Source organism: Centruroides sculpturatus, unplaced genomic scaffold (assembly GCF_000671375.1).
Source record: "Centruroides sculpturatus isolate CEXI.00-Female unplaced genomic scaffold, Cexi_2.0 scaffold498, whole genome shotgun sequence".
NCBI lineage: Eukaryota > Metazoa > Arthropoda > Arachnida > Scorpiones > Buthidae > Centruroides > Centruroides sculpturatus.
Window position 1 is genome coordinate 389,908 of NW_019384650.1, and position 26,939 is coordinate 416,846.

At 28.1% G+C, this 26,939-nt stretch overlaps 1 protein-coding gene and 1 long non-coding RNA gene across 7 annotated transcripts in view; one reads left to right on the forward strand and one right to left on the reverse strand.

Annotated features, from left to right (window-relative positions):
- Positions 1-40: 40 nt before the first annotated feature.
- LOC111626280 (zinc finger SWIM domain-containing protein 4-like) overlaps positions 41-26,939 on the reverse strand; it is a 136,512-nt gene continuing 109,613 nt past the window's right edge. The window contains exons 4-16 of the mRNA XM_023369601.1: positions 23,230-23,373; positions 22,991-23,139; positions 21,328-21,478; positions 19,224-19,430; positions 17,208-17,417; positions 16,943-17,095; positions 14,856-15,011; positions 13,293-13,583; positions 10,866-11,001; positions 9,909-10,063; positions 9,228-9,394; positions 6,782-6,929; positions 41-2,399 (exon numbers count right to left, since the gene is read on the reverse strand). Coding sequence (XP_023225369.1) covers positions 1,600-2,399; positions 6,782-6,929; positions 9,228-9,394; positions 9,909-10,063; positions 10,866-11,001; positions 13,293-13,583; positions 14,856-15,011; positions 16,943-17,095; positions 17,208-17,417; positions 19,224-19,430; positions 21,328-21,478; positions 22,991-23,139; positions 23,230-23,373 — 2,867 coding nt within the window. The 3' untranslated portion in view covers positions 41-1,599. The remainder of the gene's footprint in view (positions 2,400-6,781; positions 6,930-9,227; positions 9,395-9,908; positions 10,064-10,865; positions 11,002-13,292; positions 13,584-14,855; positions 15,012-16,942; positions 17,096-17,207; positions 17,418-19,223; positions 19,431-21,327; positions 21,479-22,990; positions 23,140-23,229; positions 23,374-26,939) is intronic.
- On the forward strand, positions 6,362-26,670 carry LOC111626282. Of its 6 annotated transcripts, none has more exons than XR_002756861.1 (10): positions 6,362-6,543; positions 6,628-6,675; positions 6,769-6,938; positions 9,918-10,123; positions 14,861-15,020; positions 16,926-17,121; positions 17,218-17,419; positions 18,639-18,697; positions 19,197-19,461; positions 26,477-26,670. It is a non-coding gene; the product is annotated as an uncharacterized LOC111626282 (long non-coding RNA). The 6 variants fall into 6 exon arrangements; XR_002756860.1 differs by having other exon boundaries at positions 6,785-6,938; XR_002756859.1 differs by having other exon boundaries at positions 6,362-6,675.

A 26,939-nucleotide genomic window follows, 5' to 3' on the forward strand; every position in this document is an offset into this window, starting at 1 on the left:
AAATTTAAGAATTTGTAGCACATTTTTTAAGGCATTGTGCAAATAATTTTTTTTTATCAATATTTTAATTTGCTTATTTTTGGGACTTTTTTTTTTTTAACATTATTTATAAGATCTCGAAGAAATAAAAAATACAAGCCGTTTATTCACACAATTGTCGTCTTTCCTTTTCGGTTGCAAAATGATCTATCTATTAACCGGCTAACGATAATCGTTATTTTAACAGAGGACAATTCATTACCTTCTCACAACAAAATTACCTACTGTCAATTGCACCATTTCTTTTTATATAGATACTCAATTTAAAAACAATTGTCCAGAACCTGCTGACTCACCTGGAGTGGTTCCTTTGCTTGACCATGTTCAGCCATACATTACAAATACAAATACAAACTTCAGAAGATTCTACCAGACTTTCATTTTGTTCTATAAATTTCAGTGCCTAGAGAAACTAGTAGTATTGTTTAATAGCCTCAAAGGACTGTCCTATACATACAAGCAATTTACACATAAAAAAAAACAAAAAAAAAAAAAACAACAAAAAAATGTGCACTGCCAGAATTTTCACTCCAACAGTATTATGTCCTGAGTCCTACAAATCTTCCACAATGATATAATGAGATATCTGTGGAAATATATATACATATACATATACACACATATATATATATTTATTTATATATATATGTGTATATATATATACATACATATATATAGATATACTGTATATTTATATATATATATGGAATGGGCTTGCTCTGTGGACAGTTTATATTCTGCCAAGGAATCATACAGTTGTGGCAGTTCAATAATAAAAATGGCCTAAGCACACTTTACTGACTATCTGTTTGATAGAAAACTTCTTTATATTTCAATCTCCTTGATATAATAATCTTTCGGGGAGCCGTCGACAGCCGACGCTCTCTGTGATGCATACTTTAAAGGTAAAAAAATTTCATGCACCATTTGATTCTTAGTTGTAAATGAAATTTGAGACACAATTGTCTTTTCCAAAATCAGTATTCTTGAAATATGTTATAGGAGTAGATGAATGAGGATAAACTTTTAAAGTATGAATGATATCCACATAGATAGTATTATTATTATTATTATTATTATTATTATTGTGATTGCCTCTTTCATTTGGAAGTATAATTCTTATTTCTGTGAAAAATAGTTATATCACAATATTAGATTCTACCTCAGTACGATTCTGAGTATAGGCAAAGGGTGTTGCTTCCATGCACTATTAACTTCCTCTATGGAGGACAGTATCTGTCTTCAACATTATAAAACCTATGCATACAAATGAGGTTTTGGCAATTTTGACAAATGGATAAGGAAAGATTAGACAAAAACAAATTTGCCCAGTTCTGCAAACGGTATCACACAATCACATTATACATTTATACATGTACTAAACAAACAATTTACAAAAAGGAGCAGAGAGCACAGATCTACAAACAATCTTCATGATATTTGTCTTATTTGAAAGCACTATCTTTGGTTACCTTGTCATGTCACAAAAAATGCATCAAGGAAAGGCCATCACTCTTTACTGAAATCATTAAATTCATCACAGGTATCTATCTTTCTTGCTTACCCAAACCTCTCCTTGACTAGAAACATTAATTTCTTTTTTCCTTTATAAGCAGACTTCATATTGTCTATAAGCTGAGCAAATTGTAAGTGGCCGTCCGGTGCTAAGAGAAAAGTCTCTCTTGCTTTGCTCAGGAACTCTATAAAATCTCCGTAATGACGTGGACTAATGTGAGTTAGACGGGAGTGGGTAGTATTCACATATGCCGTAATGGCGGCTTCCAGTAATTGCCTTAATGGAGGCTTGTCGAGAGAGAGGGGTTTAATACATCGCCGTTTTGCATCTAGGGTGGCAATTCCCGGAGCGGCCATTGAGCAACGACGTAAGATGTCTGACAACACGGTGGCACATTGCACATTTTTTACAAGCAGTGGCACAAGATTTGTTAGTTCAGACTTTCCTAACGAATGGGCGAGTGCACATGCCCAATGAATATCATTAATTGCAGGATGGTTGTCTTGATTATATGCCAGATGAACACCTTTCATTGCTAACACTGCAAGTTTGTAAGCACGATGCGGATAACCTCGATGCTCCATATACCTAGCCACAGTAAACAATTGGGAAGATGTCATTACATTTGTCGTTGCTGCATCTACCACTATTTGGTATGCTGCCTCAAAGGCAAATGGTTCACTCTCACATAACGTTAAAGCATTAAGAGCACAATTTGGAGGATCCTTGGTGGCACACTGAAGAGCAAGAGTACGACCACAACCCGACATTTCTTCCTGTTGCCTAAAATCAAGGTTGAGTCGCATCACCGTTGCATGGGACATGACTGTTGTAGCCACTGGACCTGAAATAATTACCACAATTAGTAAAAATTCAACGTATGTTATGATTAAGGGCTGGATTTGTATGCACGCGCATGTTTTTTCCCTTAAATGCTATGATGTTGAAGCCTTGATATAAACATTATTTGGGCCCAAGTGGATCAAATTAAACTTGTCCAATAATGCATATTTTATATGCATTTATGATTTTTAATGTATACTTTGTAGATTTAAGCATTTTAGGACAAGTTTTTTTTAATAAACTTTCTAGCCTGTTTGCATGATTACAAGTGCTATTTTTTCAAATGATCAATAGTCCATTCCTGCTGTCTGTGCGGTGAATCTTTTTTGCACATTGATAGTTCTCATATGAACTATAACTTTACATGTGAGAAATATCAATTACAGACTACAGTGTAAAATTCAAACTATCTAACTCGCAATCTTTTAAAGTTCCACAAATGCACCCTTTTTTCAGTCGTGAAAAGTTCTCATTTTTTAAATTCTCATAATTCTTTGGATTAAAATTATTGTAAATGTTTAACATTATTTAATTAATAAATATAATTTATTATATTTATTATTTTTAATAATTGACATTTTAAATAGATCTGAATTAGTGTACGGCAAACTATAGAGTTCATGATATCAATTTTGACACTAAATCTATAATTAAGTAAAATCTCTTATTAAATTATTGATTATTTCTCATCATTTGTACAATGCTATAAACATAAATATGTGACCTATTTTAGACCAGTGACTTAACTATAGGAGAGAAACTAGGTTAACCCAGTCACCTCAAACATCTTGTAAACAATGAATATATTTCTATATACATAAATGATGATTACATGTTTCTACAATATTTAATCAATTTTATTCACATGTAATTGACTTATTGGTGTAGCAAGTGTATACAATCATGTGTTTTGTGATATTGAAATTTTCAATCCCTTGTGTTATCTATTGTCACATTTTTATCCCTTCCTATCTAAAAAGTGTGATGTAATAGATTTTAGTAAGATTTGCTCACAGAAATAATGTAAGCATGCATTTCAGTGTGCATATGTATCGTATATACATATATTATGATTTTAAATGCACATAAATCCAGCCCTTAATTATGATTAACAAAAAAGTTGTACAAATTCATATAATCTGGATTGATGGATTGTTTTCCTATAATAATTAAATTCAATTACACAAACTTATAATTGTTCATGAATATTTTATGTTATCAAATAAAAAGAAATTGTTCAACAGTATAACTATCATATATAACCAAAACAAAAAGTATTTCACACACTTTTTGATTTTAAACAGTGTTATATTTTGAACAAATTTATTGCCTTCTTTTTCATTTACTTTGTTTACAAAAATTATTGTATATTAAACCATGACCTTCATTAACTTAACACTAAAATTAATACAAGATTTGCATTTTTTTAAAGAAATACACACATAAAGAAAGTATAAATAACCCAAAAAAACTTTGTGTTATTTATGCTTGCTTTCTTTATGTACAGTATATTCTATAATCAGTAATCCTATCAAATTTGTTATTCATAGTATACACTCACATTCAACGAATAATACTGCTAAAAGATTAAGCAACTTATTTTTAAATTAATTTTTTGAAGTGAATAAAGCAAAAAATTTATCAATTAATAACTTTTTATATTTCAAGTCTTCTCAAATTACAGAAGAATTGATATAAAATAATAATCATATTTTTAAGAATGTCAATAGATGAGTATTCAAAAAAAGATCATAATTATCTTTAATTAAGATCTCGATGGCGACTGACTTACATAAAAAAATATCCAGGAAGTCTAGGATAGAATTACTCAAGATGAATGTCAGGCTCTTATTAATACAATGTGTGAACATGCAAATGCAGTAATGCCGCCAAAAGGTGATATAACCAGATAGTAATCAGCAGTGTCTGAAGTACTTTCTGTCAATACTGGGAGGTGTTCAGTTTTTTTATATAAGCCAGTCACAATTGAGATCTTTTCCCAATAGATTTCAATGGAAAAAGGTCTCAACTACTAGTTGGCCAACTCAACACATTAATGTTATGATTTGCAAATCATGTCCTTATTCTTTTGGCAGTTTAGCAACTCGCTGTTTAATGCAGAATAATTTTTGTAATTATATCTGTTTTTGTTTTGTAGTTTGCTATCTTAAAAATGAAATGCTGCTAATAATCAAACAATGTCAGAGGCATGTTTTGTTTGACTTGTATTTTAATTAAAAGATAAATATGGTCTTTATTTGAATACTCATTTATTGACATTCTTAAAAATATGACTATTATTTTATATCAATTCTTTTATAATTTGAGAACACTTGAAATATTGAAATATAAAAAGTTACTAATAGATAAATTTTTTGCTTTATTCACTTCAAAAAGATTAAGCAACTTATTTTTAAATTAATCTTTTAACCGTAATATTCATTGAATGTGTGTGTATACTATGAATAACAAATTTGATAGGATTACTGATTATAGAATATACTGTACATTATGAAATATTATTTCAGTTTTTTTAATTTTCAGTAATAAGGAATTCAATTATTTAAAAACTGATATCCTGCAAATTAGATCTTATTAAGCCTATAGGCCTAAAACCCACTAAAGTAATGAATGCAGTGATTCATCATCATTGATACTGATTCTTGTTGGAGGCAGGCAAGCAATATTGTATACAGAACTGCAGCCCAAGTAAACAGGAAAACAGTATGCGACATGACTAATATTTTTAAGGACACAGGAAGGTATATGGAATAACTGAGAGGCTGAATTAGTGAGTGTCTCCTCTATTTTAATCTATGCTAAAGTAATATTTAAAAAACTGAATAGAATTATTAAAAATACTGATCAGTAAGAATAAATTAATTATATAATGATTCTATATTAAGAAAAGTTTAATAGTGAATATGTTCAATGCATAAAACAAAATACAGTGGGTGATCGGTAACGAACAAATCAGATAACGAACACTTTCGCAAAAGATTTTTATGTTCGGACAACGAACACATGATCGGATAATGAACACCTCACAAAACAAACACAAGAAGAAGCGATGTAAAATAATGAATACCGATTGGTCTTCCCTTGTCTTCGGGAAACAATTCAAAACTTTTCGGAGTGTGGGAAACGTCGACATCAACGCTCAAGCCAGTATATACCGATCGGATAGTATTCCTCCGAACTTTGAAACTCTCCCTTGTAATTCCAGCCTTTTATTTTTCTGACAAAATAATTCTTTTATGTATTTGCAGGACTTTCGGGTAGGCACTCGTTAAGTTTTGCATCTGTTTTTCTTTTCGAAAGGTGAGAGTATAATACCAAAGGTGGAGAGTGGGCAGAAGATGCCTAATGTTGCTGGGCAGTATGGCGTGAACAGTTCTACAGTAGGCCGCAGTTCAATCTTATTTAAGAAAAATACTGTATAATCAAGAAGACTCAAGCAGCTAAAGGAGTAACAAAAATCACATCTGAGAAATAAAGAACATCGAAGAGTTCATAATGGAACCTGAAACGGATCTGACGACAGAAGAACGCCAAGAACTCTTGAATGAAGAACACCAAGAAACTCGGCGAGATATGTTTTCTTCTGAAAAAGAGGATTAATGCCGATATCTGTTATTAAAGATCCTTTGAAGAAGTGGGAGGATGTCAGAACAACGGTCTTAGAATGGCATCTAAACCAGGTTGAGGCTTGGGGATTTCTACAATTGCAATGCTATTAATTACTTACGAAAAATCCTGAAGAAGAGGGAAAAGCAAGCGACATTAGACAGATTCTTTAACCATTTCAAACGGAAAAAAAAACATGACTAATAAAAATGCAAGACTGTGTGTGTATGTATTTTTATTATTACATATAAATAAACGTAGTAAGAAAGTATATATTTTTTATTTTTGGGGGTCTCTAGAACGAATTAATTAAATTCCCATAGAAACCTATGGTAAATTAATAATCGGTTAACGAACAAAGTCTTGGAACAGATTATGTTCGTTAACCGATCACCCACTGTATTACTTTAGATGAAAATTAATGTTTTGTCTGTTTTTCTCAAATGTTTAGCTGTTACCAAAAATGGCAAAAGTACTGCTACATGTTTGCACAGTTTGATCAACCAACAAATTCTAAGGTAAAGTCTAAATTTGCAGAAGAGCAGGTTGTGTGAATGTCCTTGATTTTCAGATATTTGACAATGTATATTTATTATTTGAAGGACGTTGGTGATCGCAACAATAAATGAATATTTGAAATAAAATTAGAAGTAATAATTTTGAATAGTTCACAAATTATAGATAATTAAAAACAAGAAAGCATAAAAAAAATGCATAAAAATTTTATTGCTTTATTATAACAGAAAATTTTTTTACCAGTTGCTTCAGTGGGAGTAAAAAACTGATACCAATTTTGCATAATTGAAATGAGAGCGTCTAACCCAACTTCCGTTGCACAGGTGACAAGCCATCTCACCATCTCTCTCCGCCTCCAATTAAGGGAAGACAACGTCATCCTCATGACCTAAACAAAGTATTGTCTATTAAATATAAATTGAATTAAAATTATATATTCTAATAATATTGTGCAATATTAGTTTTTAAGATGCTTAATTATCTATCTTGATATTTATTAAAGTATTTTTAAAATCATAATTAAACTTCTGATCTTAACTTTCTTCATATGTAAATGGCTATAATATAAATTATTATTAAAAACTTATATAATAACATAATTCTTGACACGGAAAAAAAAACATTTATCAAAGATTACTAATAACATAAAGATATGAAAATGCTAAAATAAATTAATTTTTATTTATAGAAATTACTAATCTAACAACAAAAAAAAAATAATTATTTTTTTTTGTTGTTAGATTAGTAAATTCTATAAATGTGTCAATTAGTGTATGTGTCAATTAGTACACAAGCATATCATAGTGCAAAGTTTTGTTAACATTTATAATATTATAATAGTTATAACAAAACAAACTGCTAAATTTTAGCAGTTTTGTTGTTATTAACATTTGATAAATCATATTGGAAAGAATTATTTCCAAAAACATAAAAAAAATACACTAAAAGACAAATTGAATGTATCTCAATAGCTTAACTGGTATACATTAGCAAAAGATCTGTGTTTAGATCCCATATGAGCCAACATACTTTTCTATTTGAGTTTTGGTCAGGGCCTTCCTATTTCTGAATTTTTTCATTACCAGAAACATACAAATAAGCTGGTCCTGCCACATTACAAGACTGCATTTCCAATTTTTTGCTAATTTAGCTGCATTTTATTTTAAAATGCAGCTAAGTCATGCAAATATGATATTTGGGATCAAGCATTAAAAGTGATATTATTAATTCCTTATATAATTTATTTCCTATTTTTTTAATAAAATTACTTTCATTTTAAAAATAAAGAATTTAATAATGGGTGCCTAAGTTGATTTGTAATATTAAATGCAGTTGAATGCACTAGTCCACTTGTAAAGCTTCCTACAAACTTAAGGAAAGCATTGTCTATTTTGCATTTTGCCATCTCAATACTTCACATTACTTTTAGAAGAAAATGTCTCCTTCTAACGAACCTGTATAGACTGCTGCTTGTTACATCTCTTAAAAATAAAACAAAATTTAATTTTGAAAAACTAAAGTTTAATTCTCTCAAAGATAGCATATGAAGTTATCAAAGTAAATGTGCGTTGTTATGTAACTAACAAAAATGACATTTGGCAACAAACATTTTGACCTCAGCAAAAAAAACTATTTAAAACAGTGGTTCCCAAACTTTTTCAATTCTTGGCACCCTTGCTAAATCCAGATTTTCCCAAGGTGCCCTATGTCAAATTCTAACAAGTACATTATACAAATTCCAACATTATAAAAATTTTATAACATTTCGTGGCGCCCTAGAGTGCCACGGCACACACTTTGGGAACCACTGATTTAAAATATTTTGTGGAGTATTGTGTGTTTGTAAAAACCCTTGGATAATAGTATTTTACACTATTTCAGATGTTAATACAGCACATAAGCTGTATTGACATTATTTTTTGAAGATACTTGATTGACAATGATGATATAATTTCAAAGTTTCCTACTAATAAAATTGTCATCAGTCTGGACGTATACAGTAAATGCAAAAATGCACATCTAAACACTTTTTTTTGACCATTTTAAGTTCACTTTTCTTCAAAAATTTGTTGATTGGAATGTTGTCATCTGAATTAAACTCTTCTCTATTGCTTTGTAGAAATCTGGAGTGTCAAAAACAACTTACTTTTTGCTGAACCATATGGGCAAACATAAGCATCATTGCAAAATTTATTGCATAACAAGAGTTTACAGAAGATATTTTTTTGCCACTGTCTATAAAACTGACCATTTTCAAAATAATAATAATTTGTTTCTTATCTATAAGATTTCCTCAAAAATGAAACAAATTTTTGGAATCTTTTGTTAATGTTAAGCTTGATTTCCCAGGATTTCAGAACCTAAAAATACTGGGTGTTGAGCCACAGTCTTGGTTTCTTTTTTTGGATAAATATATGATTTACACATTAAAAAGAATAAAATGTATTATTAATATAAATAATTCAGCAGAAATTAAAATCTGTTTGATTGTAGAGAGGAAATCATATTATTATTATTTATAATGCTTTATTGTTGTCATTCTTTAAAAAAAACAAAATAGAAAAAATGGTGTTTCCTTTTCTATGAAAGAATCAACTAATTTATTGAGATTTTTCAAAACAAATGATAGGAATGATAAAATTATTTGTATTCAATGATTGCTACAACATTAATAAGTTAATTTTACCTGTAATCCTAACTGGAAGGCTGCATCTAACAAAGTCGGATGCCTCGTACCACCATCCGGAGGAACTGAAATTCTGAATGCATCTTGTGCAAGCTTAAACAATTGAGAGGAACTATGAATGTTACGTTGTGCCGATTTCAACACAGTCCGTAACCGTAATACATCACCTGAAAATAAAATTGAATTTCATGTTATATCACTGTTAAACAGTTTTAATTAAAAATTAAAATAAATAATAGTTATTTAAAATTTTAATATGCTTAGTTATTCTAAATTTCAACATGTATCAGCAAAACACATTTACATAGATACTATAAAATGAGCACTTGATATGCTAAAGATCCTGAGTAAACATGTCCAAACAAATTCTGATTTGCAAAATACTGTCATGTTAGATTAATATATTAAAATACATTTAATATATTATTATTTAAAATGACAAAAATATCCAAAACCAATTTTTTTATATATAAATAATTCATCTGTTAGAAGAAAGTAAGTTCTTAAAACAAAAAAATTTAATTTACTGAACTTTAAATGCTATTAATTAAAATAATTTATTACAATTTTCTTTAATTTTTAAGGCATTTCATGTCATGAATGTATGGACTCAAAATATAACTTTAAATAATTTTAGAATTTTTTTTAGGTTTTATACAAAATATATAGTCTTCATCATACTTTTTGCAGCAGATAGCATTGTCGACGCTAGGGCACACTGCTGTACTTCTATATGGCCCAGAGTAAACCACCGAGGATACCGACTTAAAACTGCCGCATTTATGACTGGATGATTTGATTCTTCTAAATCATCTTGCTCCTCAAGAATTGGCAATCTAAATAAAAGAGAAAATTCTAAATGTAATATATAAACAGAAAAAAATTTGGCAAAAAAAGTATGTACATGTTTTCATTCCAAAATAATTAGAATATTAAATTAGATATCATTTAAAGAATATATTTTATTCGTGAAGATATTTTAAGCAGAAAGTCTTTTTTATTATAAAAATTTTTAATATTTTTATTTGTAAATATGAAATTAATTAAAACATGTTTGAGTGACAATGAAGCATCTTCTGATTTAACTAAAATATTTCTATGTCCCCTCTGTCCCACGTGAATTGATACCCAAGCATTCAAAGAACGCTAAAGGAAGAGATCTAGTTTTAAGATAACAAAATTTATTCATTATGTGGCTTAAAAAACAGTTGCAATTGTACAAATACTGAAATTACTTGTATTTAGTAACTTCTTACCTATAATTGAATATTTATTGACCAAATAACACACTATTTAAGACCAAAAACATTAGCGTCATTATCTGTACCTAATCTTAAAAATTTATGAAAAAGTTCTTTCAACAGTAGCTAATTGTTGGATTTTTATCTTCAGATTTTATGATAAACCATTAACATTTTAAAAAATTTTCTTTATTGTCTGTTACCATTAAAATTTTTAATATTCAGACTTTCTAAAACAAAAATTGTTTTTCTAAATGTTATAAATTGGTTCATTTTTTAAAACAAACTTTTAGTTTCAGACAGTTTAAATAAATTGAGTTGTATTATAAAATTTAGTCTGAATAACAAAATAAACTTATCTTTGCCTCTTTATCTCTTTATTTATTAAATAATTTACCTCATTGCTCTAAGACCCACGCTGTATGCAAGGTCAGGATCATAAGGCAAGAGAGCAGTAAACAGGTACTTAGCAAAAGTGTGCATAGGTACACTTTCTGGATGTATGCCACAACCAAGACCACTGAAGGGTCCACCTGTATTAAAATATAATCACAATGTTAATGCCCTAGAGTGCCACGGCACACACTTTGGGAACCACTGATTTAAAATATTTTGTGGAGTATTGTGTGTTTGTAAAAACCCTTGGATAATAGTATTTTACACTATTTCAGATGTTAATACAGCACATAAGCTGTATTGACATTATTTTTTGAAGATACTTGATTGACAATGATGATATAATTTCAAAGTTTCCTACTAATAAAATTGTCATCAGTCTGGACGTATACAGTAAATGCAAAAATGCACATCTAAACACTTTTTTTTGACCATTTTAAGTTCACTTTTCTTCAAAAATTTGTTGATTGGAATGTTGTCATCTGAATTAAACTCTTCTCTATTGCTTTGTAGAAATCTGGAGTGTCAAAAACAACTTACTTTTTGCTGAACCATATGGGCAAACATAAGCATCATTGCAAAATTTATTGCATAACAAGAGTTTACAGAAGATATTTTTTTGCCACTGTCTATAAAACTGACCATTTTCAAAATAATAATAATTTGTTTCTTATCTATAAGATTTCCTCAAAAATGAAACAAATTTTTGGAATCTTTTGTTAATGTTAAGCTTGATTTCCCAGGATTTCAGAACCTAAAAATACTGGGTGTTGAGCCACAGTCTTGGTTTCTTTTTTTGGATAAATATATGATTTACACATTAAAAAGAATAAAATGTATTATTAATATAAATAATTCAGCAGAAATTAAAATCTGTTTGATTGTAGAGAGGAAATCATATTATTATTATTTATAATGCTTTATTGTTGTCATTCTTTAAAAAAAACAAAATAGAAAAAATGGTGTTTCCTTTTCTATGAAAGAATCAACTAATTTATTGAGATTTTTCAAAACAAATGATAGGAATGATAAAATTATTTGTATTCAATGATTGCTACAACATTAATAAGTTAATTTTACCTGTAATCCTAACTGGAAGGCTGCATCTAACAAAGTCGGATGCCTCGTACCACCATCCGGAGGAACTGAAATTCTGAATGCATCTTGTGCAAGCTTAAACAATTGAGAGGAACTATGAATGTTACGTTGTGCCGATTTCAACACAGTCCGTAACCGTAATACATCACCTGAAAATAAAATTGAATTTCATGTTATATCACTGTTAAACAGTTTTAATTAAAAATTAAAATAAATAATAGTTATTTAAAATTTTAATATGCTTAGTTATTCTAAATTTCAACATGTATCAGCAAAACACATTTACATAGATACTATAAAATGAGCACTTGATATGCTAAAGATCCTGAGTAAACATGTCCAAACAAATTCTGATTTGCAAAATACTGTCATGTTAGATTAATATATTAAAATACATTTAATATATTATTATTTAAAATGACAAAAATATCCAAAACCAANTTCTTAATGTAATAACAAGTTTCAAACATAATTAGAATATATAACAAATTCATTTTTCAAGTGCCTTGCAAGTTCATTTTAGTTTGTATTTAAAAGAATAATGCTCTCTAAGTAAAATATTTTTGTTGATTTTTAAGTATAACATTGCATGAAATTTAAAATGGAATTTGCTTTTTAATATCTGTCAGCTCAATGAACAAGACAGTAAAACTTCATTTGCAGTCTTGAGGTATCCAGTTTGAAATAGATATATGTATATATATACATATATTTTTTTTTTTGTTCTAGGCCCAGATACATTAAGCATTGTTCCTCAGTATGCAGTCAACCACATTATGGGACGGAAACGTCTGTAATGGGCAAAATTGAATTGGTTTTACAGATCATAATATGCTACTGCTTCATGTCAACAAGTTCATCTTTAATGTGTGATGTATTCAACTATGAAAAAAAAATCATATTTAGTTACTTTCTATTACATTTATCATTTATTAATTGAGACTTTGACACCTTATTAATATTTTTAATAATCATCTTTATCATAAAAAAAGTCACTATTTAAACTTGAGAAATGAAATAATAGTTTATGAACATAAACCATTATTTTTATGAAATAGTTTATATAAATTAGATCATACCATTTCTTCTTTTATATCTTTTTCTGCCTATTTTAAAAATCAGTCATTTTCACATCTTTTTATATATGTTTTCTTCAAAGAACTTTTTAAAAAATATTATTTGTAATGATAGGAATAAAATGGAATGGAATAAATAAACAAACTCTTTTACTGCATATAAGAATATTCATTGAATAATGTTTTAAAAATTCTTATCATTGTTTAGAATGCCCCAAAAAAAGTATTTGAAAATGTTATCAAAAGTTAAATACCTTCTAATAATAACATTGCTTGCTTTCTCAAAACAGCAACTAAAGTACCATCCAATTCAATGTCTTGCAATTTAGTGATAAGATGATCTTCTTGTTTGCAAGCTTTTTCCTGAGCATAAAGGCCTGGAGGCATGATTCTTTGTTGTCCTAGACCAATTAGAGCGGCTTCTACAGCAAGAGACAAAAAAGTTTCACTTCTGTCTCGACTACCGGGAACGACGACGTGTTGATAACGAGGTTGCTCTCTTGGTGGAGAACTGCCGTCTTCATTTGAATTTCCTATTGTAAAATCTGTTGGAAGAAGATGATCAATTTTTTGTTATAACTGATGAAATTTTTAATCTATTTAAAATACTCAATTAATTAAGTAGAATAAAGCAAATTTACAAAAATTTGCTTTATTCTACTTAATTGAGAGATTAAAATTTGATGTAAGTTCACTTAAAATTTCATTACTCTATTTAATATTCAAAGCTAATTTTCATATTTTGTTTAAAATGTCATTATTTTCTCGTTTCAGAATTCAAATTTAATGTAGAAAAATGTCAATTATAATAGAATCGTGTGATATCAAATTAATAATTAATTTCATATTTTTGGTTATTCAACATTATTAGTGATGCTATAGTTGAACCATTTAAATGCCAAATTGATTACAATAAGTTATACAAAAATGTAAAAATAGTATATCCTTGGAATAATCCTTATTATTCTATTTGTTGTTAGATAAAAGCTATGTCTGTAATAACACATTCTACAATGTTTATTTAAATTTTTAAAAATATACATTATTTTTTATCGATTTCTATAAATTTTGTTTTACGGAGTTAATCAATCTGGCAAATGAGTAACTCGATTAATTGTTCATTGTGACTATCACTGTAGGTCATTATTTTGCAAATAAGAATATATGGATAAGTAAAATGTTTATTGGTTCTTTGTAACATCTGTCATTGATGATGTCAGAAAGCTAAAACAGCAATGATTGTTGGATGGAATTGATCACATGACTCATCACGACACACTGAAACACTCAGACTAATATCCTGCTTTTTACATTTCATAACAAATTTGAAATTACAAGGATTACAAATAACCTTATTTTTAATACAGGGCTGCGGAGTTGTGTTTTTTTACCGACTCCGCAGCCCCTTGCTTAGAAAAGAAAAATATGAACTCTGATCAATTAGTCTGGCTCATTCAGAAAAATAGAGTACTTATTTAGAGCAGGGATAATAAAGGAATGATTCAAAAATATTCAAATTCAATTGGGTCAAAATAATTTAACTACTAAACACAAATAATAAAAAGAATACTACATATTTAATAAATTAAATTGATGCATTTTTGTATTTTGTTATAATTCATTTATTTTAAATACAAAAGATTTTTAAAAATTAATAAGTTTTCTTTCATTTACATAAAAAAAACTAAAGTAAATTTAAAATGCAGGAGTCGGAGTTAACACATTTTTTCCGATTCCGACTCCTCTGGCTAGAAATTCCTCCCAACTCTGACTCCACAGCCCTGTTTTAATCATCTAAAAATGTATTAAATTCTTACCATAGAACTGATCAAATGATTTGGCATCTGGAAGTAGAGATGATTCCGCTAAGGTATCAAAAAGTGAACCAACGGGATCAAGAGGATGGCCTATCCAACCTTCTGTGTTGCAGTGTAATGGATGATTTGTTATCCCAGAACTAGAACATGACACCACTGTAAAAAGTAAGATTATTTTTATTAATAATTTTAAAAGTAAATTTTAAAACATTTTATTAACTACACATTTTTATTACACAATTATTTATTGAATTATTAAATGTATTACTAAATTATCCATTTTCCTTTAAAAGTATGGATAGCTGCATTATATTAAAATATTCCAAATTTGTGTTCTAATTAAATATTCTATGTAGTAATTTACTATTAATTATTATTATTATAACCAAAAAAATTAATGTTAATATAATTATCTAAACATGTCCAGATCTGTATCAGTAAAAACACTGATCAAGAGAAAATAAATACAGCAGATCCCACTTTTATAATGTAATTGGTTCCTGGAAAATTATTGTAAATTAAATTACCTTATTTTCCTGAAAACACAGTTTTAATTACATAATAATTCACAGAGACAATAAAAAAATACAACACAAATACAGTACTTAGAAAATTTTTCCTGTGTAAAGTGAGTGATCATAATGCAAGTATCTACTAGATAAACAAATACTGTACTTGAATCTAATTTTCAAAAAAGTCAAAACACTTTTGGATCAAATTTGATCCATTTTTGGCCATGAAATTTTACAGGTAACAAAAATTTAGAAAATTTTATTCATTTTCTAAAATCTTTCTTGGTACATTAATAACAAGGCCATGCACATGGAGATTAACCTCTCCCATATTGTGTATAACAGGCTTCATTCTGTTTCTCCTTAATCTACTGCATTGCTTTACTCTATTATTCGTACAGTATAGGTACATAAACGATACTTTACATTATTTTCTTATAATATATTTTTCTTAAATTCCATTCTTTTAAAAATTTCATGCATAGGCCTTATTAATAACAGTCACATTATTGAATTACTTTAAATTCCTCTATTATGATTTATTTGATATAAAAAGTTTTGATAGCTATTCTTATATTAATCTAAAATATCCAACTGTGACAAATTCTGAATTTATTTATTATTATAAAATGGTTGAATGTACAATTCTGTAATGATAAAGTTTTAAAGACTATACTACGTCAAATCAGAAAGTACAAGAAATGAGCAACAGTTATAAAATATAGCTGAATATGCAGATTACTCATGTAAATAATAAACTTAAACACATCAGTAAAATATCTGAAAGTATAGAAGAGCAATAGTAGACATAAATCATACAAATAATAGAATTCATATAGAAAGATAAAAGCAATAAATAATTTAAAGTACTAAGATTAGAAACCCTAGTAATATTACATTGGTTTATGACCCAATAAACTATTACTAATGTTTGTCAAACTAGGGAGACATGAAATGTCATGGGGGTCATAAAACATTTAAATATTTTCAGAATAATTTTTAATAAATACAGAAAAATACAGCATAACAAATTTATTTCTTACAAACTAAAAGCATTAATTTTTCTTTGAGCTAAAAAGTTTAAATAGAAGCTCAGTACTAATGAACAAATATTTTGCTTTCTTTCATTCACCAATATAAAATGCCTCTATCAGTCATTTCAGTTGTCAATAGCTTTTAATTGAATGCATTTCGTGTCTGTGTGTTCATAAAATGTGTATGTATATGCAGTGTTCTCAGCAGAAATTTTCATCAACCAGATAAAGGTATAGCCAGGTGGACCCAAAATAAATATTGCATATTATAAAATTCACTATTATTTGAGTCATGTTCTCATGTATTTTTATAAATTAATTTGTGATAAGGTTATTTTAAAATCATAAGATTTTTGTTGTTTTCTGTTTCAATCAAAAGATAATCATTAACATTTCATAAAATTCTACATCTTAACCTTCTTCAAAATTAATTGCATTTGCTATAATAATATTAAATCTAATATAGTTATTTATCGTAATTATTCTTTGACAATTTATTATGATTATTATAATTTTCTTGACAGCAGGAAAATTTCTTTACCTCCTCTCTCCTGCTCGGTCTGCCATCTACACTGCCATTCTCTTTGTTGCCGTTTCATAGTTCTTACAATTGCAACAGCCAAACGCAATGCTTCTTGTTGGTAGCCATGAGAACGTAATGCTTCGACACGAGCACAGGCAGTTGGGATATGTTCTGAGAAAAATTAGTGCAAAAAAATTGTAACATTACCCTTTGCAAATAAATTTAGAATACTCAATATTTTGATAATTATATTTTATACAAAAATAATTTGTTTTTTTATTACCATGCCAAAGTGGATAACCCTGAGAATTAAATGGTCCTGACAATGGAAGATCAGCGCTCGACGTCTGACTATCATTGGCAAGAATAAATTTTAAATGGGGATCGTCCCAGCTGAGATGACAAGCTTCTAAAGCTCTGTGAAAAATTGTTCGAGGTTGAGGAGGTTGATGATGGCTAGGCGAAGGGGGAGGTCTCTCTTGACCATGAGGCTCTGTAAATATGTCAAAATTTATAAATATTAAATTCTTCATCCATATTTGAATTATTTTAAAAGGTATAATTATATCAGTCAAACTGAATCTACCATGTTATTTTATACATTCCAGTATAAATAGATTTAAATTAGTGATAAATTGTAATTTATTATAATTTCATTTGTTTAACAATTTCAATATGATAATGATTAAGTTTATAAACAATATTTTATATCTGAATCAAGTTCTTTCCATTAAGTTCTATGTATATAGACTTTAATTATTACTTATTTATATGTAAAATATATTTGAATGTCTTATTTCAATTTATATAAGTCATTAAGTTGTATAATAAGTTTATTTATAAGTTATGACATTTTTATAAGTGCTATTATAAAATACTGTTTATAACTAACTTGTATAAATACTCAAACTAAATAGTCATTTCAAGTGATTTGAGACAAAACTTTTCTAAATGTAGCATCACTGTAATGAAGAATGAAAATACACTTTAATCTCTTGTTAGGTTTCTTCTAGATAGTAGAAAAGCCAACATAACATTAAGTAAAAAAAAGAATAGAGACTTATTTATTTTAATTTCATAATTACTTAAAATTGTAATGTTAAAAGTTTGCAGTTAACATTTCTGTTTAATTTTATATAATACTTTGCAAATTTCTTAATATATTTTTATAGAAATAAAAAATAAGTGTTTCAAATTATCCGAGAGAAAGTTGAATTCTTATAATAGAATACAATAAACATTGTCTCAGTCAAAGAATAGCCAAAGTTATAAAATATGTTTCTGGTATTATGAAATTCATTTTTAAGTTAAGATGCAAAATTTGTAATCATAAACAATAGTCTACGTTTATCATTCTGAGTTATAGCTTCTCAAGTACTACAAAGCGACAAAACTAAAGTGTTCAAAACAACCAATTTAGAATGATTAAGAGTAATTTCATTGCATATGTATAAAAAGAAATAAACAATCAATACAGAGCAGCAATACTTTTCAAATTAAATATTAATGATGAGTGATGAAGACAATCAAAAATATTCATTTTCATATTAAAAAATTGCTGATGTATATATATATCAGCAAATATGCAAATTATACATATATTGCTGATATCAATCGGCAATTTTTTCATATAAAAAATTTGTTGGGTGTGTATATTTATTGTTTATTTTTATTTATACATGCCTAACATTCTTTAAAATATATGTTTTTTCAGATAAATAATGACACAAATACTTCTTGGTTTGGATGAAATGAGCTTCAAGGGGAAAAAAAGTATATCTGTTTGTTTATTTATATTTTTCTATTTTTAAAAACAAAATTAATAAAAATCTTATATAAAGTTCATCAACTTTGTTTTTATGAAACTGTTGGTCATAAAACATTTAAATATTTTCAGAATAATTTTTAATAAATACAGAAAAATACAGCATAACAAATTTATTTCTTACAAACTAAAAGCATTAATTTTTCTTTGAGCTAAAAAGTTTAAATAGAAGCTCAGTACTAATGAACAAATATTTTGCTTTCTTTCATTCACCAATATAAAATGCCTCTATCAGTCATTTCAGTTGTCAATAGCTTTTAATTGAATGCATTTCGTGTCTGTGTGTTCATAAAANATATAATACTTAGTATTCTGGAATTAATTTTAATCATCTTTGGAGTGGTGAAATTTATAATTATATGAGATAATATTTGAGTCTTATCTATCTTTATGGTGTTTGGTTTTCTGTTATAAAATAAATGACATAAATCAGTTTGACTTTTCCAGATTTGTAAAACTTGAATTAAAAAGTACCATTTCCTTCATCATCCGAAGAATCCGAAGAACTATCGTCCACCAAAGGCATTCTACCACCGCCATTTACCATTCTTGTGGGGCGGAAGTCAGCATCTTCCAACGGACAAATGTGCATATTTGCCCATTTTTCTAACAGGCTTCGACACTGCTGTCGCTCTAATTGTGTGGAGTGGGGATTCAGGACTATGCAGACCCATAGTGCACCTAAAATTACACATTAAATACAATCAAATGGGTAAGATTATAAAATTATTTTAAATGCATACTTTCAGTTTAATTCATGACTTATTCAGAAAATTCTTATAAATAATTTCATAAAAATATTTATTTACATTAGAAACAATAAAACTCTCACAAAATTGAGGATTTTTGTGTGAATATTTACTATAAACATCACATATTTTTAAATGTACTAGCCTTCAGATCAAAGCAATCCTTAAGTGAGAGAATAAAACAATAATTGCATGAATAAAATATTAAGACTCAAATAAACTATCAGATTATAAAACTTAGTTATAAAAGAGTGAGCTTGTTTTTGCTAACTTGTAAAGAAGTTCTTCACTATTTTAAAACTTTGCATGACTTTATCAAAATAAGAAAGGATAACAGAAACTCAGAATGGGAGACAGTAATTCAACATTTCATCTTCAGCTTATCATACCGACTGTATAGTGCAAAACCTGTCTAAAATAGTAAGTAAGACACTCTAAAGACAGAACAAAGTGAAATACTTTCTTGTCTAATATACAAATAGAAGGCCTTTTGGAAACTAATTTCTTAATTTTACCTAACAACAGTTACAGTATTAATTATGATTTAAAATTTAACTTGTGGGTTCAGATCAAGATTGACTTCTCAGTGACGAGATACAGTCTATCTTCTTTTTTTCTTTCTTTGTTAAAATTATACTTTTATCATCTGGAAAATAGCAGTGACAATACAACACCAATGTTTCTCTCTAACTGTTCTCTAAAAGAGTTAATCAATAAAAACCTAATCCTCTATATAACAGAAACCTGGAAAATAAAATTCTGGCTTATACCATTGCATTCCGTTTTAGCAAGTTTTACTATACAGGTATCCCTCATACAACATGGCATTTCTACAATACTGTTTTTGGTTTCTCTGTAACACACTTCAAGAGTTTGGGAAATCCTCCATACAAAACTTCACAACTTTTAAGTGCAAACTCTGTTATTTTTTTTTTTATTCAAACAAATGTGTGTTGTCTCAAATTTTCCCACCAATTTTAGAATATTGACATTTTCAATTTGTTTTGTGTCTTTCGTCAGGTTTACTTCAATGAAAACTGATAGCTAGGACAAGGAAGAAGAAAATTGCACTTTCCTATTAACCAGGTAATGCCTCCTGGGAGGTCTTTTATGGAAAACTGGCCCCTATTTAGATTTAGCTAGTGTCAAGAAAACCTGAAAAACTCCCCATGGCCAACCTGTTGGTGACACGCGAACCCACGACAAGCTACTAGTGATCAGTGGTTTTATCCGCTCAGCAACTGATGACCTTAGTAACAGAAAAGAATAGTATACTTTTGTTAACTTTTGGAACCTAACCCCATGTTTTGTATTTGTTTCATATAGAATGGTTTTGCATAACACAACACTTTTTTCATAATCTAACTACCATGTTATACAAGGGAACCTGTATTTTAAAAACAGATTAATTCAGTGCAATAGATAGAAAACTTTCAAATAATATAAATTATACTGAGTGAAAATGATATATTTTCATAATCTAATAAAAAAAAGTTCTTTATAGAAAATAATGAATTAATATGCTATAAACATTCCTGTTTAGACATTAAGTTAAAAATTTTGTCCTTTTTTTAATTATTCAGTTTATTCTCTAGTATAAACCCTGAATTTCAATGACATCATGCAAATTTATCATTTTTTCATAATTAATATAAATTAAGATATTATTTGTTGTTTTAAAAAATGCATTGACCATAGCAGAAATAAAACCATAATGAATATTTAAAACACGTTTCAATTTCTATAAAATTGAACATTAGTAATACTTTTAACTAAAACGATATATTAAATATATATATAAATGTAAGAATAATAAATATAGTTCTTACCAAGTTGGTCCCATAGTTGACGGCATTTATCTGTCATGGGAGTACCCTGAGAAAGCCAGATAACCAATCGAGGATCAGCTAGGAACTGTTCTGTGATTAGCCTAAGCATACGGGCACCATTAGAATCTCTAGCTCTTAACATTTCCTTAACCTGTATAATTAAAGACATTAAATGAAATTTTTAATATATTTTTTTAATAATTATTGCATAGTATTTTATTATAACAAATATTACATATAAATGAAATTCTTCTGATTGCTAAAACAATAAACATGATGATCATATAAGATGGCTCACACACATATACATACTATGTTAGGCTCAAAGATTGAAAACACTCAATGAATACAGCAAGTTCTGGTATTTTTTAAAACCCATGTTGCAAAATTTGTTTTGGGACTATTTAAAAAATTGGTGTTCCAGAAACATTAACATAACAGAATATATTGTTGCAGAAGCAACATTGAGGCATTTTTATCACACACGCAAACAATCTGCAATCTTAACCTCCTCATTAAGGAAGCAGAGTGGAACCAGTTCAGTCATTCATCAGTTTTCATCTGATGTCATATCAGTGAACAAATTTAGGCTTTATCAATTGGGCACCAAAGAAGGCCTACTTGAGAGGTTCTAAGCTCACAATGAGTTTACAACTGCCGACAAAAAACTTCATTGACATAGTGAATTCGAAGGCATATCACGTATCTCTTCGGTCTCAAATATAACATCTGGAAGTAAAAGGGTTTTGTAAGCTGTACTGTGAAAGGTACTGTATCTATAAAAAAGATAGAATTGCACTTAATTTTGCAGGAACTGTTATCAACTGTAATATTAACTGAGCTTAGCCACTGTTCTTGATTAGGATATATGATTAAATAGCTATAATAAATTCTTTGTTTGCTACAAAATAAACAGGAAATGATTGATATGATACATTGCTAATGTTGGAATTCATTGTGATAATTTTTTTTAACAGTTCCAAAACAAATTTTGCATCGTGGCATGTTTTAAAATGTGAGAATGCAAAATTTCTTGTTTTGGTTATTTCTGTAAAGCTACAACCTGCTCAATGAACAGAAAAGAATAACCAGAATATTTTTTATCTTTGCTTTACACATAATACACACAATGCATTGTTGCAGATATATATGTAAAACGTCAGGCACAAAAAATTCTCTTTCCAGTTCTAGAGTCCATACTGAATGAATAACTGGAAATCGTCTAGGAAGATTAAAGAATTTTGCAAATGGGCACAGGGAAAAAATAACAGTAATCATCAATGCCATTTAACAGAATTGAGATTCAACCAATCATCTCTGTTAAATGTCAAGATTAAAACAGACAACCGGTGAGACCAACCATTACCACTCACTGTCTTAATTTTCCTGCTATTGTGTATCAGTTTTAAGAATGGTTAAAATATAGTGTTTTCCATGCTATAATAGTTGAAGATTGATAGAAACACACACTTAGAGCACTGAGGAATTTCAATAAATAGATATTCAGTTTTAACATTTTATTATTGATTTTGTTTCTTCTTATATACCTAATTGAAGATTTATATATCAAAATTATTATTTAGTGTAGAAAGTCTATTATTAATCAAATAAAAACATTCTTAAATTTACATAAGTAATTTCCCTTGTAATATTAAAATTCTACCTTGGAGAAAAGAGCATTGAGTTGTTTATTTGCACTGTAATAGCCTCCCTGAGACAGGTATGTACGGACTTGTTCACTAACTTGCTCCTCATCTAAATGCCACGAATGTTCTTCATCTGCCGGAGCTCCAGCGGTAGGATCAGGTGCCCCTATATAAAGACATTAATTTAAATACTTACTTTCTATTTTTTTAACAGTAAAATATTCTACACAAGTTTAAATAATTAATGAAAAAATACCTGCAATGCGATTGATAATGGAACGGGTCTGAAGTATATCATCAGCTAGTCGTTGAGCTGTTGGTAATACTTCCGTATGATGTTCTGCAATGAGGTATTGTACTAACTTTTGCAATTGTTGCCTGTCTAACTGGAGAAGAGTTTCTATATAAAATAAAATATATATTATTTAATTTTAAAAAAGTAAAATGATTGAAAATAATAATTTTAAATTTATTTAAAACATCACAACTTTTGCATAAAATGTTAAAATTATAAAAGTTATACATCCAATAACGTCTACATTCACATATGTGGAACCGTGATGTTTACATGACTAAGGTGGAGGCAGCAACATTCTACAAAATACAGAGAGAGAAAGAGAACATACCAACTGCAAAATTAAGCTATTAAAGTAACTAGTCAAGACAAAAAAACTAAATGCAACTGACAAAGATAAAAACAGATGAAGACTGCTCACTCCAGATATATGTCCCCACAGTTTCATTTGACTTTTAGCCAATTGAATATTTGAAGCAGAGGTCTGAAATGCCCATTTGCCAATCAGCATAATTCATAAGTCTGTAGTAATTGATTAAAGCCCAAGAAAAAGGGTCTATTAAAGGTTAAGTAAAAGTTTAAATATTTGAGTTTTTGATAATAGTAAAGTGTTTTAGTTTCACATCCTTTCTCTTCTTACAATTGTTTGAAAAGAATGAAGTTTGCTAATTCTGTGGGAACTGTAGTTTTCTATAATTTATTGTTTATAAGGAATTTTAAAAGTCTGTAACTAATAAATTAACCTGTGATTTCTTTGAGCAAATTTTTAAATCTGTAATCTCATATAGTAATATGTATAACATAAAATTTGTAGACATATTTTTGCATGTTAACAGGTATTTTACTCTATTGTTTGTTAATTTTTTTTTATGTAGTGTATATACATATAAAGTTAAATCTGTAAATTGATGACTGGTAAAATAATTTTAAAACTTCACAAATAGAAAATATTTAAGTTGGTCAGATGACTGCATCAATAACAATTTCCTTCTCACCAAGAAACAAATACTTCCAAACTAACCAACCAATTTTCATCATGAAATACCAGGCATGATAAACCTGTAGATCAGTATTGATTATTGGCTATAAATTTCTATACTGTACTGTATTTTGGTACAAGAGAGCATGATGATATAAAATGTGCTCTAACTAAATTCTGTATTGTAGCAGATTATTGCAATTATTTAATCAAAAATTAAATAAATCTTTATCATTTACATTAATGTATGAGTTGTAATGGAACAAAATTTAAGTATTGTGAATAATATGTAATGGTAAATACAGCTAAATATAATATTATAGTGAAGCATAATTGAATGAATTTATTAAGTAAACTTTAATGTATAATAATAAAAATTGTTTAGAATATATAATTGGCATTTTATTTATTATTATTATCTATATTAAACAACACAAATCAACATAAATTATTAATAATGGTTTACTCAGAATTCTATGATTAATAAAAACTATTTAATTAATAGATTAATTATGAATTATCTGGTTTACTTAAATTTTTCCAGTAAACATTCAAATGCAGCAAAGGGCCAGTTAAATAGATGTATATCAGACACAGGCCACATTCAATATTAGTTGATAGACTAAAAACATACTGTAACAGCAATCATTTATTGTAACATCCCAATGCCGGGCTGCAATTTTTAATTGTATTTTTAATTTATTTAATTTAAAATATATGCTTTCTGCCTCAAATTAATAGTGTCTTGCCCTGTACATCACACTTTTCCTGTTATCAATAGAGTCGTGCCAATCATCTATATAACTCCATCAAAGGGAAAATTTTGAACTAAAATAACATGACTTCTAGTTTGCATTGGATGTTTTTTAAATAGTTAATCGGGGCCTCCAGCCCTAATCTCTCCATACCTCATCTTGGCTTTCATCTGTCTAATTCCATTCTTGAAATTAAGGAAGGACATATAGTCTGACTGATGACAGTAGGAATTTATAGGGCTACAATTTTTTCAAATTGCAGCCCGATTAAAATAAAAGCTCTAACAAAGGCCATTTTGTTGTTGGGCCTTTACAACTTATGTAAATAGTTAGATGTTAGAATTTTTCTCTTTAAATGCTTTGCAAAATGTTGGATAATTTCTTTTCTAAAAAGCAATGTTTCTATCTTGTGGGCCTCACATAAAGCCTTAACAGGCTGTATCCAGCCTGCGGGCCACTAGTTCGCAACCCGAGTTAGATAGCAATGGAGTTGTGTTGGTTATCTAACGGAAAAGTATGTTATATAGGGGCAAGACACTACAGTACTAATTTGAGGTGTAAAATGTATATTTTAAATTAAATAAATTAAAAATTGCAGTCCAGCATTGTGTTAATGTCACAATAAATAACTGCTTGTTTATTTTGAGATTATCTTCCTTCAGCGTACAAGCATATGTAAACAAGATTTGCAAAAATTGACTGTCCATTCCTGATATAAAGGATAATTAATCTGCAGCCTTCTCTGACTTTTTCCACGACTCATACTATCGAGATCCTTAATTAAACATATTTATATATCATATATAGCTTTTTGATTTTTGTTCCTTGGATATGATAAATAATTAATAAAATGTAAGTTTCCTTTAGAAATTAGTGGACTTAGAAATTGTGTGAACTGCAAATTGAAATTAATGTTTAATATTTTTTCTTAAATTTTTGTCAGTGATTATAAATAAACAAGAATTATATAATTTTATTACTTATATTACATAAAATCTAATGTTTTTAGCATTTTGGCTGAATCTCACATCAAAATAGCATCGTATGCTCTCTTGCTGTGGAAAGATTTTAATGTATATGGTAGATTGCAAATAGAATAACAAGTATATATATATTATAATTATTGTTTTGGATTAAAATAAATATAGAATATATATATATATTCTATATTGAGCGCATGCATATATATATGCGCTCGTTATTCTTAATCTAAAACATTGCTATTATTCATTGTCATCATCAAGAATAACAATTGAAAGCAAATTAAAAGAATTTTTTAAAATGATTAAATGAAGTTTGTAACAAAAATAAATATTATTTTATTAAGAAATTTATTTGAAAATTAGCTACAGAGTAAGATTTAACAAACTATCTTATATCATTTGGTGTAATTTCTTAAATTAAAAATCAATTTTGTAAGTAGTCTTTCTATTCTACATAAACTTTATTTTAATTTTTATATTTATTATAATAGGTGTATAGATTACGTAATTGTCTACAATGAAGAAAAGACTGAGGGGACGAGAAATAGAAGAGCAAGCCCAGAAAAGAAGTATACAAGGAATAATAACATCCAATATGTTACAAAGAAAATAAGCCTGTTTTCTTCACATTTATGGAAATTGCAATGAAAAAATATTACACATATACAACACTTATTACTGTTATTATATCAATTATTATAAAATCAATTAATTTTAACTACATAAACAAAGATATTCTTTTTAATTTAAAAATTAAACAAAGTGCCGAGACAAAAATAGTAATAAAACAAGAATTAACGGTAAAATGCTTTTATTATATTATATCTATCTAAGATATTATAAGAATATATGAAACTTTCAATTTAATTAGAATTAAACAAACATTAAAATATCATTGTACATTAAATAATAGATGCGAGTATCAAATCTGCTTATTAAAGTTTGTAAGAAACA